The 19,351-nt window shown below is 37.8% G+C and overlaps 1 protein-coding gene across 3 annotated transcripts in view; it reads right to left on the bottom strand.

Annotated features, from left to right (window-relative positions):
- LOC128902783 (guanine nucleotide-binding protein subunit alpha-14) overlaps positions 1-19,351 on the bottom strand; it is an 84,394-nt gene that overhangs the window by 30,285 nt on the left and 34,758 nt on the right. For all 3 annotated transcript variants that reach the window (XM_054186322.1, XM_054186323.1, XM_054186324.1), the window contains one exon: positions 17,327-17,511. In XM_054186322.1, the coding sequence (XP_054042297.1) occupies positions 17,327-17,511 (185 nt within the window). The remainder of the gene's footprint in view (positions 1-17,326; positions 17,512-19,351) is intronic.

The raw sequence follows: 19,351 nt of genomic DNA, 5'->3' as shown, positions 1-19,351 counted from the left end.
AGGGTTTCTTCTAGGGTGGGAAATTCTACAGTTTTTCTGGGTGCACCATTCCTGCACTTAACCGCTCTTGCTGTGGAGATTTGTCCCATATTTCCAGGGAGAATCTACCTCCTTACAGCTTGTAACTTTTGCCTCTTGTCCATCCACTGTACACCTCTCTGAAGAGCCTGTCTCCATGTTGTCTGCAACCATCTGTATCCTTTTGGGGAGCTGAAGACTTGCAAGTAGATCCTCCTTTAGTTTCCAATTAAGTCTGCTCCCTCAGTCTTCCCTCCTATGTCACCTGTTCCAGGTCCCTCACCATTGTGGTTCCCCTTCATTGCGCTTTTTCCAGTTTCTCTATCTCTAGCTTGTACTGGGGAACCTAAAACTGGATGCAGTACTCCAGGTTCAAAGTGCACATCTGCTTTGCAGAAGGAAATATACTGTTTCCACTGTTGCCAAGCCCAAACTTTCACAAATCAGAAGCTGTGGCTAAAGCTGTGGCTGAATTTTAAATATCAGTTTTAAACTTTGGTCTTTTTTATCTGAGTCTGAGACATACTCTCAAGTTTTCTACACAGCATGACAGCTAGACAACAAAAGCAAAGATCTCATAATAATGGTAAAACTTTTACCATTAAAGAAAAGAAAACCACAAAATATCACTAAAATCTCTTAAGCTATTCGTATTTTGAATATGGCTTTCCACTATAAGTAATCTCACTGAAGACAATGAATATATTCATAGACAAGGATTAGGACTATCAATTGGATGTTTTTGTTCCTTTCAACTACTACTCTCTTCCTACTATTAATACTGGGAGTAAAGTATTTCTTCTATCCCTTCATCTAATCATTGTGATTTTGAGATGCATGGAAGGAGGACTGACTTCTACTAATGAAGACTGTCCAAACAGCAGTCCAAGGAATTCAAAACAGCCCCTGTGCAGACAGGGGAGAAAACTTCTCCACAACTTGTGCAAATAACAGAGGCAAGAAACCCAACAACCAGTAAATAAGGAGCAAGCCCACTCCTAAGAAATGTTTTCAGAATTATTGAGAGATTTGAAAGGAATTTATATCTGAAGCACAAAGCATGTATATATATGTTCAGGATCTTCTGCTTGTTACTTCTGCTCATTTCATCACGTTATTTAAAGCAGGCATGTTGCGAGAAATATTAAAAGCACAAGTGATAATTGTCTAACACTCACTGAAGCTTGGCAGGATCTCCAACCCTGATATCGATGTTCGTTTAGATTTACATCTTGCTTATGTGTTTTTTTTGTTGTTGTTTGGGTTTTTTTGGGAGGGATAGCGTGATATAGCTGGGAGTGAATGAGAGAAATGATACAGTTGTTAGATGAACTGCTTCAAACAACAAAATTGAGAAGTATAAAACATTCAGCAATTTCAAAATCAGTTTTTTGTACAGTGTCTCAAAAACAGGTTTTCCAATATCTGTAAAATACTTCAGTCTCAACAAATGCCAACTTTAGGGATAAAGCCTGTTAAGAAATCTATTTCAGTGTTAGGAGGGTCAGGCATATATTAAATAACTACAAAATATTTCTGGCATTGTATTCTTATTTAAGTTATTGTATACCTGTAATTTTCTTACTCAGGAATCACAGGAATATTCTATGATGGAAGGTTGCAAAAGAAAAAAGTAATTAATAGTCTCCAGATAGTAGAATGTAATTATACACTGACACAAAAGGCACATCAAGACTAAAAAACCTGTAGCGCAGTTTGTTTATTCTTATTATTTTAGAATTAACTTTCTAGTTCTACATCTATGCAAATAAATTCTAGATATTTTATTGATAATCACCTTAAAAATTATATAAAACATAATCAAGTTCTTTTTTTCTTTGCTTGTTATCTCCTTCTATGGAAAGCCCCTCCCTGTTTCTAACCACTTGTGAATATAGAAGAATCTTCAGCATAGACTTACTATTGTATACAGTTTAACTCATGGAAATGTTTCTGGTATCCAACTGAGAGACAGACTGTAAAATATCATTCCACGCAAAAGTAATGAATCCGTTTGTTGCCTAAACTAGTAGATTTTCACATAAGGAGCAATGGATGTAAAAGATGAGGAAGGTTTATGATTTTGCTTATTTTTAATAAATTATGATGTAAACACAAGCAACACCATAAAGCTGCACTTTTCAGTGTGGATTCCGAACATGTGCAACTGTAGAGTGAAAAGCTTCGTAAATGTAGTGTCATAAGCTTTTCTTCACTAGGAAAGACTAGAGCCAAATGTACCAAATTACAAGCATAAATTACAAATCTACAAACTTCTCATGTAATCGGAATTCCTTTTTCCTTACATCATTAAAGAAGTAGTTGCAACAGCAACTGCAAACATTGCAAAAAATCAGACCTTTTTCCCCCATCAGAGTATTTCTTCGCCTTTAAGAAAACCAAATTTACTGCCTACATTCAAGTGCACAGGAAGTAATATGTCTGTCATTCCTGAAATAAGAGAAGCTGCTGTTACTCAACTTCCAGCTCTCTGAACTCAGTTCTGGGCATCTGAATTTCTTCAGCTGAGGAATTCTGATGTGCTTCAGCTTAGACTTCTGATGTGAACACCAATACTAACAAGCCACATTAGAACAATCCAGTTCTCTCTGACACTTCAACCAGTGTGCTGCATTAATGATCCTGTTGTTCTTTTCCTTTGAATTATACCTTGTCTTTATCCAAAGTAAAACACTAGTGTCAACACCTGCTTCAGGTTTTCCATCAAAGCTCTATGATAACTGCATGGTAAAACTAATTTTCTTGAGAAACAAAACACTGGCCAGAACTTTCATCAATCTCTGTTCTTACGAGGAGTCTCATGAGATCTTAACATGTAAAAAAAACCCCACCACTCAGCTGAAGCATATTAACTAAGTTATCAACCTATACTTCCCCTAGCCCAGCAGAACTACTCCAAATTGTCTGTAGAGAATACAAGGTAAACCAAGTCCTGAGATCTTTAATCAAATGTTTGCCTACTATGGTTTGGATTAATTTTCTTCCATATTTTCTTAGGTAATACAGGCAAATACCAATGCCTATAATCACAGTGTTAAAAAAATAGCACTCCACAACTGGAAATGGAAATTGAAGTTATGTATAGCTTGAATGTGACAAATATTCTTAAGGAAAAATGTGTTTGTTTAATGAAGTGTTTCATTTTGCTGGAATTCATATGGGGATGAAGTTTGTTGGATACTTCCATTGCAGATGTACTAGAGAAGTTTCATGCACTCTTTTAATAGAAAAAGACAAAATTTCATACTATACATACTTTCAATGGAAAAAAAAATCAACTCCTAGAATTCAGTATACATAGTAAATTACAGTCTTCTGAAACCACATTTTACTTAAAACCTCTAGTTAAAACCAATTTTCAATTTTTATGCACAAAGAAGGACTACATTTAAACAGACGATGTATTTTTCAACATTTATGCTCTTTTGCTTCTTTTCACAGTTCCGTTCTGTTTGGACAACTAATTACATTTGCACATGATACAAAACCTAAGAAAGCAGTCAAACAAGTAGACGTTATTTCACTGACAGCACTTAAATTATTGTCTATGGCACGCAAGCAAACAGTGTCCACTTCAGTATAAACAAATGAAAATTCAACAATCTGGGAGGTGGGGGGAAGAGACAGCACTCTCTTCTAGGTAGAAACAATTCAAACAGACTTGGAAATCAGATTATGTAGACAGCTGAGCATAAGTTTCCAATGCCACACTGAGGTTACAAAGGCTAACGTGACTCTTGGTAGAAAAATCAAAAAGCACAACAACAGCAGTAGCAGAGAACTTTATCACCATTTTTTACATGGATACCACTGCTATAGGAATTCCAAATACATTCAGGAGTTCTAAAGCAATGGGCAATGCTGGATCGGACCAAATGTCCTTTTATCCTACTCTTCCACTATGGACAAATGGGACATCTAGGGAAGACTACAAGCACACACGATGTTTCCCCTTCATGTGTATCTTCCAGCACCCAATCACTTCCAGTTCATTGAGGCTGTGATCTATTTGTGGCTTCTACATATTTAATCACCTTCAGGAGAGTTCCTTTCCATGAACTTGACCGTGACTGCTTGACCTCTTGAACCTACGTGAGTAGGTTCTCATGCTGCCTGCAATCCTACAGCAAGGAATTCCAAAGCTTGACTAATTTTCTGTGAAGAACCATGTTTTTTGCTTTCAGCCTTCATTTTATGCTCTGCAGCTCTTGATGTTGAAGAAATGAAGACTAGCTCAATCTCTTCTAACACTCTCTATGCTACTCCAGGTTTCGCAGACCACTATAACCACCCGTCACCCATCTCCTTTCCAGTCCTTATTGACTTGTCTTCATGGTAACTATTTAATAGCTTTGTTCATCCTTTTCCAGGCCTACTATATGGTTTTAGTAACAGGGAACCGGAACTGCACACAATAATTAGGGCTTGGGCAAGCAGAGGGTTATATACACAGAGGTCTCCAGTTCTTTCTTAACTTTCTTTTTTGACTGCTACTGAGTGCTGAATTGATGTTTTCATGGAATGATCTGGTAAGACCCCAAGATGTCACTCTTAAGCAGCAAAAGAGTTCATTATTTTGTGTCAAATTTGGATTTCTTTTCCCTATATGCACCACATAACCTCTCTTTACACCAATTTTCCTCTGCCATTTTATTTATTATCTATCTCATGAAATTAATTCTTTTTGACCCTCTTCTCTACTACCCAAACACCCAGGAGAGTGCTCATAGAAAAGCTGTGACGATGATGAATGGCATTCTTTTACCTTCAAGACAACTTGCACCTACACAAAGGATGCTGGTGCCTAGGACACCAGGCTGACAGAAGCAGCAGCAATCACTGGCCTGCACTCCACTGTGGATGTGTTTATTTTAATGTAGAACTCCCAACCAAAGCAGAGGGCAAAGTTTCCCAACTGCCTTGTGCCCCTCCAAGCCAGGCACCATGCCACATCGAGACTTGGGGAAAAGCTAGCTTAGCCACCCTGCCTTTTGATGTTTAGCCTATACCGTGAAAAAGCTTGGAACTGATCCTGATTAAAGGACTGGAGCCATGCCTAATATGTGCCTTCATGAGAAAACTGGAACTATTAAGGGATCAAAGAGTGTAAGCACAAGTAACTCAATCACTTGAAGTGTAGAACAGAAAGTAACAGATGACTTTTCAAGATAACCAGCAAATATGTAACAATATGCACATGCCAAAAGTGGAAGCTTGGCAGGGAACAGAACAAGGCGCCTTTTCCATCCGCTCCTGTGAGAGTAACCTATCACTGGAATACTTTACAAATAATTGAAGTGAATTTACTGTTACAGTGATTCTTATTTTATTTTGAATTGGAGCATAACTTTTAGAGAAACAGCCAAGCTGGAATGCAAGGAAGTCCTACGGTCTGTGTTATGCAGGAAATCAGACCAGATAATCTTAGTACCATCTCTCTAGTCCACTATGTTATTCTATAATGCAACCTTGTGCCAAGCGCTCTCAGGGCATATTTGCATGGCATAACAGAAAAATAGCAGTCAGCTTTTGAGATACTTTTAAGAAAGGTTATCTCTTGGAATTCAGTACAGTGTGTGTTATGTTCCATGTATTTAATTTAATTTGTTCATAGCAGGAACACAGAGCAGAAGCCAGCACAGCAGGGGAATTACAAGCGCATATCTAGCATCAAAATGAAAAGGAGACACTCAGGAATTTAACAAACTTGGTATAACAGATTAACTTATACTATATCAAGCTTTATTTACTTTTAGAATTCCTACTCCTCTTTCTAGTTCATTCTTTGTCCCCTGTTCTCTTTGGGTCTGCTCATCAAACAACAATTGTCCCTTTAAGTATAAGCACAAGAAACAAACCAAAAAGCAAGGAGAAAAGCCTAGTATTTTGGTAAATCTCTTTACAAGTCTCTTTAAGACTAACAAACTCAATGCTAGATAGTCCTGGCTTTGACACACACTTAACACAGGACATACAATTTTGTGGCTCACAGCTAGGGAGGTCAGGTCTGCAAATACCAAAAGGACCTCTTGAGTGTCTGCTGACAGCACTCACTAAACCTGCAGATCCCCTCTGGACCTCTTTTTCCCTACCTAGCTTCCAGACTACCTCTTCCCACACTGCTCCACAGGCCATGCCCTCTCCCATGCCTGTCCATCACCATCCCTGTAGAGTTCAGAATGGTTAAGGTTGGAAGAGACCACTGGAGGTCAACCTTCCTTTTTTTCTGACTATTGCTGCTTATTCCATTAGCCCTCAGCTGCCCAATGCACCCAACTTTTTCCCAGAGACAAGCTTGAGTTCATGGTGGCACACATGATTTGAGCATGTAACTGCAGTGCTGAAATACCTCAGACACTGGTGTGCAAATACAAGTATTTATGTGGAATTCTGACAGGGTAGATGCCATCTAGCACACGTGGCAGAAGGCTTGCAAGATGGTCAGAGTGCACTACAACAATGTGGACAAATAGGTACTGTGAGTGCTTAACAGTTAGTATCAGTATTCTTCCATTAATAATGCCATTAATGCCATTAATGGCTTATGTTACTGGAGCTCCTCTTTGAAGAGAATTTTGGCAATGCATGCAGTTTTTAGGCATCTTTTTGAAAGTATTAGACATCAGTCACTAGTTCATACAATCAATTTTTTACACTGTATTCAACTGAACAATCCATGCTATGCCTTATAATGTCTTTTCAGTTTCCTTGGACACTTAGACTTAGATTTCTGTTTTAAAAGAGTACTTCCCAATTCCCAATGATTTTCACATGATGTTTCAGCCAACATTTTCAGAAACTATCACAAATTACAAAAAAATATTTAAAGTATTAGAAATTACTGACTTGTCTAGAAAGCTAAGATTAATTTTTGTTAATGTCTAAGAGATAAGAGGAAATAAGAAGAAATGCCAGCAGCACAAACACATACAAAAACACAGCAGGAACAAGAAAGAAACGTACCAGCTGTAAAGCACGCAACTACTGTATGTTCTTTATTGTACTGCCTACTATGCAGTCTCAGCTTCAAACGGAGACTCCTGGGTAAATTAATACTGACCTCCTTTAGAACAGTGTATCTGCCCATTTAGATGAACGTACGTTCTAAGATTGAGAACAAAATCTAGAGATGGATTCAGAGGGGCAGACCTGTAGATTTAAGAAGCCAAATAACCAAGTAGAAAAAGAACAATTCTAATTCCCAAATAAGAATGATTTTTTTTCAGAATTTCTAGTATAAAACTGTTTTACCAAACCTGTTCAAAGGAGTATATTAGAGAGAAAAGATCTGACCTGAAGTCAGTTCCTAAAAGCTCATAAACATTTGCATATGGTATTACAGCTTTTTACATCCTCATCCTTTTTCTATAGTCAATATTTCCTTGCCTGTAGTCAATTTATTCTGTTGCTGCTTTGAAATTTGTTACACACTCCAGCCTAAGGGCAAATTAGCCAACTTTTCACCTCCATTTTAGGTAGCAATATATAAATACCTCAGAAACATGAGATAGACTCTTTAATGTCACACTGATTTAGTTAGTGAGTAAATATTTGTATATAACACACTGCCTTTTTCTTCTAAGAAATAGGATTTTTCACTGTACAGCTAGAATTGAAAAAAAAAAAAAAAACAAACCCTCAGGATTCCTCCACTGTATCTTGCATCTGAATATGATGTATTCTATGCTACTGTAGATTTTCAATCAAGGTGATAAGAATCAAGTGACAGAAAGAGAGCTCTTTAACAGGCACAAATGTTTGCTCTAAGCTTCCCATTCTCCTGGCGAGCTGCTTCTCTGTGCACCCCCAGCTTTTTTTCCCCACCATTAGCACACACACTCCTCTTCTCAGGAAAGCTAAACTCACAGCGAGTGCTACCATCGCAATTTGTGAAGCAGAGTGATGAACAAGGTTTGCACACAAAAATCCATTTGGCCTTAATTTACTGTATTCTTGTTGCTGTATGGATGAGTAAATAAACACTGGTTTAAATGTCAAAAACGTAGAAATCCCTATTTTACACAACCAAACAGGACCTCTGTAGACTCTACTTGACAGCTGCTGAGCACAGCACGTATTCAGAGTTGTCCAGCCCTTGCAAATAGGTAACACCGTCAACCCCACTAAACCAGGGGAGCCTCCTGGTTGCATTGGCAGTGTTGGCCTCCAGGCAACTGCAGGCATTTCTCTGTCTCCAAATTAATCTCCCAGTCAAACACGGAGCTGTGGAAATGGCTTGCAAGAAAAGACAACTGACAGTACGCAAAGAGACATCCAGTAACAGAGTGGCATATGCTGCCCCCAAAAGTGCTCTGCATCCTTACAAGAAAGAGGGTCAGATACACAGGCTTGCTGACCAGCAACAATATAATGGTCCTTACGACCACTTCATATAACATAAGAATATGTAAGTTAAACTCACAAAAAGAACAATATGCATCACGTTTCAATATGCATGAGGAAAAAAAAAAAAAGAATAAAAAAAATGTCACCACGGGTTTGTTAGGAAATAGACTAACACTAAAAGCACTACTTCATTGTGGCAAATTCATTCCAAGGAATAATTTTGTTGTCAGATCATAAATCCACAAAATGTGTCACAGACTTTAGCACTAATGAAAGAGCAGGCCTAGAGGAGTTTTCTAGCCGCTTCTCTTTCTGAAGTGGCTTTTTCATTTTTAACATGACAGCAGATGCTGATTTAAGTGATTTTGGCTGAGTTGCTACTAATTGGTCTTTTCATCTGCCATTAATTTATTTGTAGTCTTGCTCATTAAAAGATTTAATTGCAGCAACATTGAAATTTGCCAATTTTCCTTTAGAAAAATACCCATTAAACTTTCCATTAAAGAAAATCCACAGATTTTCCATTGCAAGGAGTTATATATACTGCCCCAGATTACAGTATATATTTCTAAAAAATAGCATGTCTTCCTTCTAAGAATTAGGAGTTTTCAACTGTATGCATTCAGTCATTTCTATCTTAATAAAAAGAGAACTGTGTGAGGAAGACAGCACAAGAAAACATCATGAACTGCAAAAAGTTGTCAGCAAAACCAGTCACACAGCCTTTCACACAGAGAACGTGTCTTTTATACAGCCAGTTGTGTGCAGATATCAAAAGCCTCCAGCTGCGACACACATTGTCAAGTATCTTCCTCTCACGACTGATTCAACCTCTGTCTCCTCATGCCAAATCCGAGAATGCAGACTTTTATGTTGTTTTAAATGTTATTTTGTTAGTGCTTTTGACAAATCAGTCATTTAAAAAATGACAATTTATTGTGGCTTTCTGATTGAGAGTAATTTTCTCCTCATTCTGCTGACCAAGGGCTCTGAGAGATGAACTCTGTCTAATTTTGTTGTGACAACTACAGATGTGAACTTGACAGATTGAACTTGGGCGACAGAGACAGAGGTATATGCTTCCATTCTAACTCTGATGCAGAAGCAGCAAGTTCTGACGAAGAAGCCAGGTGAGAAAACGTATTGAGCCACAGCAGCCTTTGTACAGTGACCTTGGTTCAGCCTCCATAGCAAAGTTTTGCCACTTTTTATCTCTTCTATCCCACAGCAAAGAGAATAATGGGACTCTGCTCCACCTCCTGCACCATTAGCAGACTTGTTTACCAAGCTTCCCTTGGTTTCAGTTGCCAATAAATAATGCTTTTGCAGCCACAGAGGCGGCAACGGAATTACTCAGTTGTTACAAAGGAAAGGATATTTGGTCTGCAGAACATTAGCCTGCTCCAAAAAGCCAACAAATCTTAACCATTTGTACATACCCTTCTAGTATTTGCCCTTATATGCAATCTGTCACTTCCAAGTACAACACTAAGTCTGGAGTCTTCACTTACAAGCTCTACATCGTTAATTATTCTTTCCCATCACCACTGTCCTTCCTTTTCATTATCAGATCACTTCTTATCTCTATTATTTATGCCAGTAAGATTTATATCATTGTAAAGTAAAAGGAGAGCTAGGTGCAATGAATTCACTGCTGTCTGAAGGGTTTCGGCCCATTCATAATGCACTAAAATCAACCCATGTGCTTGTCTAATTTTGTGTGTTATGTTAAATGGTGCATAGAAATAGTAACTGTAAAGTTAGAACATTTTAGATGAAAGGCCATGCCAGGAGAAAAAGCCTCGATGAACTCCAGAAGATACAGGTATGACATTTTCTGGAAAAAGTCTAACAAAGTATCAGCTCTGAGAAGTACCTGATTTTGACAGATCTACCGGTGTACCTCTGGCCAAACTGCTGTATTTATGAAAATATAGGCCCTATTATTGGTCAGAAAATTTTAAATTTTTCTCACCGTGAACCCAATATCCACCAGTTTTTACTTTTCTTAAAAACAACAGAATTTAAAGTACGGGTGCACTTGCTAGTATTTTATAAGAAAATATGATCCTTTTAAAGAAAGAATTACACACACACCCCCCTCAAAGATCAGGAGACCTAAGGAATTAAAAATCACCACTATGACAATTGCAACTCAGTTTACAGACTCAAATGAGTCAGTTCAGCCCAAACTTTCTGAAAAATCCAGTACATACCCACAGTCTTTCTTGAAACTTTCACTTCTCTGCCAGAAACCTAAACGTATATGCTTTTTAAGACATAATTTTTTCTCCTTTCTGCTCATGATATTGCTCCACTTACAGTTATTTACATGGGTTTTTTTTCCTAAAACGTCCAAAAGGCAGTTATAATTAGTTGAAAGAATTGGAAAGGTTAGCTCTGTTTCTGGTAAGCTAAACAACCTCCCCTAGTGCAAAAGACCAAACGCAAAATGGAAATACATGGAACGTAAACATAAGATTTTACTGACAGAAAGGAAAAAACCTCAAAAGATCCCCAAAACAAAGCAAAAAAACCCTCCACCTTGAACTAAACAACAAGAAGACGACACAAAACTTGGAATGAATTAGTGAATAACTTAGAAGGAAAACTCTGATAGACTTCTGGTAGCCCTGAGACTTTAAAAGGTAAAGAAATCCCTGAAGATTTCTAACCAACAGCCAATTATTTGGAAGAACAGATAAATACAGTGATTTCACTAGAAAACAGGGGAGTGGGTAGTTGGAGCTTGCATGCTAAACAAAAAAAAAACAAACCCAAACCAAAAAACCAAAAGCATGTCAATATTGCTTTTGCATCTAGGTCTATAAATGAAATAGATTCACCCTCATCAACAAGACAGCATGGTAAAGAAACTCATAAGTTTTTAAAGTAAAAGGAAGCCGTGGTCCATATATTTACAGGCCTGTGCAGCACTGCCATAGGTCTCTTAATAATAATAATTAGTAACTAGCATTATTGGTTATAAGCACAGATCTTACTATGACATACCAGAATAAGAATTCCACCATTCAAGTCAGTGGTATTTTTGGAAACAGTCCCTTTAGGGGTCTGGCAATTTATAAATACAATAAGGCATTCTGATGAATGTGACCATCAAAAAGCAAAAGCAAAAGCAAAACCAACACAGAACAAGCAAACAAAAACTTCCCCCACAACCTCGGTAAGTCCCACATATTCTAATGTCAACAAACATGCACACAGTCCCAACTGAGCACATGCACATCCCACGTGTGGCAGGAAAGACTGTCATCTAAGAAGTGGAAAATTTCCTTCCTGACTTCCACGTGGAGAGCAGTTAATTCACTAACATGTTTTTATATTTGCTTATGTGAAGCAGTACACAACTCTAATCCCTCCAAGTGGATACTTAATCTCCTTGCTCTAGAATGAGGCCATGTTATCACTCAAAAATAACCTTACAAAAGAAAAAATAACAAGAAAAACCTATGTCCTTCCAGGGAAGAAGCAGAGGTGTGTGCCAAAATGTGTAAGTGTACCATGCTACATGCTCACGAAGGGGCAGCTAAATCATATTTTGTGACTGAGTGAACACGAGTTCCTGACGCAGGTACTTTGCAAGGAGCCGCTTCTCTGTTAACTCTGCTTTTACTTCAGTTGGGTTACTTGGAGAAGCTATCCCTATTAAGAGGTACTCGGAAAAGCTGTCTCTATTTTTAACTGCCTAGCAGCACTAAACTCTCTGAAGGCAAGAATTCCAGCTTTTTAACTTCAACGCCTGTGAGGAATTCAACTGAAATTAGACAGAAAGTCCAAAGACAGATACAATTAGTCTGGTCACATAAGTCTCATTTCCTTGGAAAAATCAAATTGAAACCTCTGTTTAGGAGTGCCTAGACCCAGAATTTGTGCATTGGCCCATAATTAAACATGGCTGTTATAAAGAAGGATGCAATATGTTTTGGAATGTTTTGAATTAGTGTCTCTATAAAATAAACTGCTAAAAATACATCTAGACTGTCTATAAATTCTAGCCCTTTATCACATGCATTAATGCTAGCACAAAGAAAATCAGTTACCAAAGTAACCATCTTTAAAGTTAAATTTGATTGTAATAAAAAAGTACTTTTAAACGCATAAAGTGGTGTTAATAACATCAGATTAGTCTTAAAATAAAGCACCTGCAATTAGCAATGGCTTCTCTGCTAAGGCTTAAAAAAATGGAGAAGAACGAACTGTGTTATTTCATTTTCCACATCTTAAATGCAAACACGCAATGAAATCAACCAATAATTACTCTTCACTGTGTTTTCCATTTGTTCTAGCTACATGACTTCCTTCAGTAATTCCCAGATCTCATCTTACTGTTCTTGTCCTTTTGCATTCCCCTTTTCTGACACAATTACCTGTGCCATAGAGTTTGTTTGGCATTGTAGTACTTCTTTTTCCTCAGAAAAATAGTAGTTATGCTGACACACACTCATTCCGGGGCAACTTTGTAAGACAGAAGGACACTAGATTACTACTTACTGAAAGCAAGAAATGTTTTGGAGATGCAACAGGACGGCCTCTTTCTGAACTGCATTTTTACACAGTATTCTGTTTTTCTCCTTAGGAAAAAAGTAATTATTCATACTGCTATAAAGAGCTGTCGTTAATTGCAAACATACGCATGGTCATCTTACCAGGGTATTTTAAAAAAAACAAACGAACCCACAACAACAGGATCAAATTCCTATTCTATGATCCTCATCCTGAACAGCTATATAAAAAGGTCTTCCCAGTGGGCTAAGTGCATACTTTTTTAAAGAAAACAGTGCAAATAAATTGAAATTTCTAATGTTGCCTTAAGTGGGGAATGAAAAGAGAGTGATTTTCCTGCAATATCGCATACGTGTTAGTTTGGAAGATGACAGAAAAGTTGCAGTGGATTAATATTTTAAAATCCCCTTTGCATGTCCAGGTCAGATAGGCTCAAACAACATGTTTCTTCTGCATATTTGTAATACAGCAAAACCCAACATAATCCAGCAAGATGTGACTGACCAGCACAGTCCAGCAATTAAGAAATAATTTTAAATCTGCCTTTTAAGATTGACATATACTCACAAATGGAATGCTGTATTTTCCCTTCCTCCGACATACCTGATTTCTTCCTCCTCCTGGTTTTTTTTTTCCCTACACTTTGACTTCAAGTTAATAAAAAAAAAATTTTTTTTTTTACTACTTTACTTTTCTTTACTACTTTTACTACTTCTCAGCTATCAGCTGACTTTTTATTTTTCTGTGCCTCAGATGTACATTCCTTCTTTCATTTATTTATCTTAACATTCACATTAACTCAATCACAATTTCTCAAAGAAGCCAAGAGACAGGCTGCCATTAACTTTCATCTTGCTTTTTGACAGTCTCTATTATCATATTTAAAGAAGAAGTGTCTGTAAAAGTAGTTGATTCAAGCCCTCACAGAAAAAAGCCATCCTCAGAGACTGTAAATCATGTGTACTGGAACTGGCTACTTAACCAACACTCAGTTTATCCATTTCCACTCTATGACATCGAGAAAAGTGACATATAGATAATAAATAGTACTTCTTCCACCTCACTCCTCCAACTTGTTCACCTCTAGTAGGAAATTTTAGAGTGGTTGTAATAGGAAAAAAGGAAGGAAAAAAAGGCAACCAAAAGAAACAATCCATTCCAAATTGTGGGGTTTAGATGGTACTATAATAATTCCTTGAATTATTAGGTTCCTGAACACCTGCAGAATTTATGCTTAAAAAGATACCCAAAACATTCTATGATACTTTCCAACTTCAAATTGAGGATGAGACAAAGCATCCCAAAGAACACACCACCTGAAATTAGGATAAAAATTGCCTGCTCAGTTGAAGCTAAAGGTCAAGCATGACTATACAGATAAATATTTCATCCAAGCAACTTCAAACCAGTACAAAACAAAAACCCCTTCTTATTTCAATGCAGCATCTACAGAAAGTCAGACCATTTACTCCAATACTTTGCAGTTGACAATAGCAATACAACACCTCCTTAAACACCTTCTATAAAATTTACTTTTATTTGCAAACATTACGAGGATTAAAAGGCCTTTTTGGACATTCTGTGCATATATGAGTTACGGAGTTTCACACACATCACACTTACAGAGAAGAAACACTCAGTGCAGAGCAATCTGTTCTCCACTACAAAAACATTAAATGAAGATATTTGGCAGCCAGGGAATTCCAGGGCACACAGAGAAGAATACCTGTCCTGGTCAAGGCACAAACTGGATAGAAAAAAAAAAGGCAAACAAACAAACAAAAACTAATAAAAGGGCCAGAGGGAAACAAATTTTTCAGGAAAAAGAAGGCACACCATTGAGATGGGCATACTGAAATGTGGAGACATAGAACACACCTTTGCAATACACGTATGACAGAAGAATTGCAACTCCTCTGGTTATCATTGTTGATATCAACTGTTTTTTGTTACGGGCTTAAGATCCTTTCATGAAAGGCAATTACAAGATTTCTAGTACTGTGCATTATATTTGTCACCTAAATGAAAGACTAAAACACAGCTGTCTCCTGCAAAGTGACTGGAGCGACGCATGGTTATTTTCGTGTTGTCTCTCAAAAGTTTCTCCGTGTGTAAGCAAAAATGACCTTGCTTTCTAAATGCCGCTGAAGGTGAGCCTGCCAGACTGTGTTCTTACCACTTAGCACTTACCTTTAATAAAGCAGCACAAGACCAAATTCTGCCTCTCTCCAACAACTGTAAAATAGCATTATAATCTTCTGAATCTGAAGACACTGGCAGCACAGCTATCATCAAGAACACAATTTATTCGAATACTGTGTTATGGGAATGTATCCAGTTCAGCACTCAGAGCCCAGAATGGAAAAAAACTTTCTGCTAATTAAGTCCTTGTATTTTGTTCTTAATTGCAGGAAGGAAAAAAAAAAAACAAAACACACACACAAAAACCCCAAAACAACAACAAAACACAAACAAAATTTCAGTAAGAGGCTGTGAAAATGTATTTTTTCGAGTAGATTTTGATTATCATCATCTTTCATCAAAATATACACACCTGAATTAGGGTGAAGTATATTCACAATCACATTTGCCGTTTCTGTAACTGACACCTTCTTAAGGATCTAAAGGTGTTTTACAAACAACAACGTATTAACCCTCAGAATATTTTTCTTATGCAGGAAAGAACTACCCTAATACCTCAGCTCTCTGAAGTCCAACATTTGTTTTTGCTGACACCATCTGTTGTTTTGTGATAAAAAATAAAATAATTTTAATTTCCCAGTCCTTTATTTTACACGTTTTCTATCCCTTTTCTCTCTATTTCTAAGGAGAATAAATAACACAAACCAACCTAAATAATAAAATTATAATATTTTTTCTATTGTTCATATGCAATCAAATTTTTTGAAAGAAAAGTGGGCTATCAACTGTATTTTCCTCACAGAGTACTTCAGTTAATAAACCCATAAATTCTACAAATTATTTCTGCTTTGACACTTCCCACACACTCTTCCCTATCTTAACACTAAAATTTAGCCAACTGGAGATCCCTCTTAATTTAAACAAATATCACCCAATAATTTACTTATATATTCTTCATGATACTTGAGCAACTGATACAACTAGATGGATGCAAAGGATGCAACTGATTTAACAAGCAGAATTTTTTTCCTACAGTTGTATAATCGTAAACACCGAAACAAAAGGCTTGGGGAAGAGTGGCTGGAAAGCTGCCCGGCAGAAAAGGACCTGGGGGTGCTGGTGGACGGCCAGCTTAACATGAGCCAGCAGTGTACTCAGGTGGCCAAGAAGGCCAACAGCATTCTGGCTTGTATCAGGAACAGCGTGGCCAGCAGGAGCAGGGAAGTGATCGTGCCTCTGTACTCGGCACTGGTGAGGCCTCACCTCGAGTGCTGTGTTCAGTTCTGGGCCCCTCTGTGCAAGAGGGACATTGAAGTGCTGGAGCGTGTCCAGAGGAGAGCTACCAGGCTGGTGAGGGGTCTCGAGAGCAAGTCATCTGAGGAGAGGCTGAGGGAGCTGGGCATGTTTAGCTTGGAGAAGAGGAGGCTGAGGGGAGACCTCATTGCCCTCTACAACTATCTGAAAGGAAGTTGTAGAGAGGTGGGTGTTGGCCTCTTCTCCCAAGTAAATAATGACAGGACCAGAGGAAATGGTCTGGAGTTGTGGCAGGGGAGGTTCATGTTAGATATTAGCAAGAACTACTTTACTGAAAGAGTGGTCAGGCACTGGAACAGCCTGCCCAGGGAGGTGGTTGAGTCACCATCCCTCGAGGTATTTAAGAAAGGTCTAGATGTGGCACTTCAGGGCATGCCCTAGTGACAGAGATTGTTGGTTGTTTGGTTGGACTCGATGATCTTAAGGGTCCTTTCCAACCATGAAGATTCTGTGAAAAAATGTAACTGAAACTAAAAACCAGTTGCAGAAGACATTCTACATTTTCAAATTATTTAACTACACAAAGATTGTCACCAAATCCATAAAAGGGCTGTAGGTGGTATGTTTCAAAGCATACCAGCATCAAGCAGATCTGCTGTTTTCCTGATAAACCCAAAATTCTCATTCTGGAGCTCTATTGACAAACCAGGCTCTGTCTGAATATTCCTGTTGTGCACAGACTGACACTACAAGTTAGATTCCAAAAAAAAAGCTTTTTTTTTTTTTTTTTTGGTACTTATTACCAGCTTGCAACTTTGAAAATTCTCCCTTCCTCACAAGCTCCATCCCTGACCACCCTGTCCCTCTTTCCACTAGAAACTCTCCATTGTTCTGTAGAATTAGACAGTGGGGCACCAAACTCCCCACAAGACACACAGATTTTTAAGGTTCTGCCTGTAGAATTTGTCTGCAAACTGAAATTTCATAGGCTGAAACTAGAATTTTCTTTGTACTGTCTTACCTCATTCTCTTTGGATGTGTACTGTATCTTGAGAGTATCCATGGCTCTGATCATCGCTTGCATGGCAGTAAATATGTTTTGGTAAACCAATTTTGTGAAGCCTTTCCTGTCTTCTTCTGTGTAACCTGATCCATGAATAATCCTCATTTGTTTGATGAACGTACTCTTGCCACTTTCTCCTGTGCCTGGGGAAAGAGGAGAGAGAGAAAGAAGAGAAAGACACAAAGTATTGTATTTGCAAATCCTGGCAGTTGAGAATATTTGTAAATAAACATTCAAGGATGTGCACTTTATTGGAGCATGCATAAGAGTCACCATTACTGTACTATCATTTCTGAATTTTCCGTTCTTCATAACCTATATTGTTTTAGTCAAAATATTTGTATTGCCGGGTTTGGGAGGATGTTTTGGTAAAAGATATATAAATAAATATCCTATCATAACACATGCTTACAATGTTTAATCTAAGTGTCCTGTAGGTAGAAGTCAGATTACAAAACAATAAAAGTACGTAAGTCCAAAAGAAAGAAATTTTATTTGTGTGAGTCGGGAATGAAGCTGAGCCGGGGAAGAAGGGAGGCATGAGGGGAAGGTGTTTAAAGACTTATTCTTATTTCTCGCTGTCCTTCTGTTATTAATTGGCAATAAATTAAATTAATTTCCCTAAACTGAGTCTGTTTTGCCCATGATAGTAATGGGTAAGTGACCTCCATGTCCTTATCTTGACCCATGCATTTTTTCATCCTGTTTTCTCCTCTGTCCTGTTGAGAAGGGGGAGTCGTAGAGCAGCATGGTAGGCACCCGGAGGTCAGCCAAGGTCAGCTGTACTTTTTCTAGGTTGAAGACTCCTAACCAGGTCAGTTCAGTTCTCAGGTGGAAGATACTCCATAGCTTGATCATCCCTTTGACCCTTGTTGAAGCTTTCTCAATTCTGTTTACCTCAGATATAACTAGAGTTCCAAAACTTCAAAGACTAAGGTGCTGCCAAAACTTAGATTTATGAAGCGGCATCGTTGTGTTATCTGTACTGTAAGTAATTAAAAGAGAAAGGGAGTGCATGTGCTAGTTGTTCTCCATCTGCATTACTTGATAGTGACCTACAATTAACTTTACCCGCCATTACACTGCCTACTCTTGTGATATCCTTCTGCAACTTTCAGTCATCCTTACAAACCTGACTAACACTGAGCAGAAGAATTTCTCTTGTAATTGCCCAACCCCTTTCCCATGAATACCTTTCATTTTCTCTATATTTCCTGTTATTCAGCATCCATGTGATGTGACTGAACAAATCCATTCCTATCCTACACAGCTTTTATATGAGAGGCTCATGGACAGCCTTCTCTTGTTCTTCCCCAACTGAAGGATGGTACAGGAGCAAAAAATACCCACTATACCTTCATCTTAAAAACTTTACTGTGATTTTTTGAGAAGTTTAACAATTAACTGCATCCTGGCTGAGCTACAGGATTTGCTTCACTTCTCCACTAAGAATTTATTGCTGGTAAAATAGTATTCTCATTAACAAACTTTCAGTAATTTACACTTAATACCACTAGGTGTCGAAAATATATCAGCACAAAGAGGAAAGAGTTCCTCTGAACATTACATCTTCAGATATAACAAAGCAGGAAAATACGGTGAGTGCCCACCTCATCATACTGTATCTCAGTAGCACTGCAGACCATAGTATCACTTTAATGAAAGTTCACACAGCTGCGGGGCTCCAACCATTGACAGTAATAGCAAGCAAAACCCAGGTAACCTAGGAAAGTGTCGTATGTTATGTATTTTAATGTGTTTCTGTAATATGTACTGCTTTTTAATCAAGCAGTAAGAAATATTTAGTATTTTCTCTCTAAAAATAAGATTAATATAGCTTTCTTTCAACAAATGTTTGGGATTTCTTTAATTTTGGCATTGTGTTGGTTTACTTGAGAGAGATGGAACATAGAGATATGCTAGAATACATGCGAAACAAATTCCTGGAGGAATTTTTTTTAATAAAATGCTGATGTTACATTA

Source organism: Rissa tridactyla, chromosome Z (genome assembly GCF_028500815.1).
Source record: "Rissa tridactyla isolate bRisTri1 chromosome Z, bRisTri1.patW.cur.20221130, whole genome shotgun sequence".
NCBI classification, from domain to species: Eukaryota; Metazoa; Chordata; class Aves; order Charadriiformes; family Laridae; genus Rissa; species Rissa tridactyla.
Note: the sequence above shows the minus strand (reverse complement) of the source record. Positions and strands in the feature narration are given on the sequence as shown.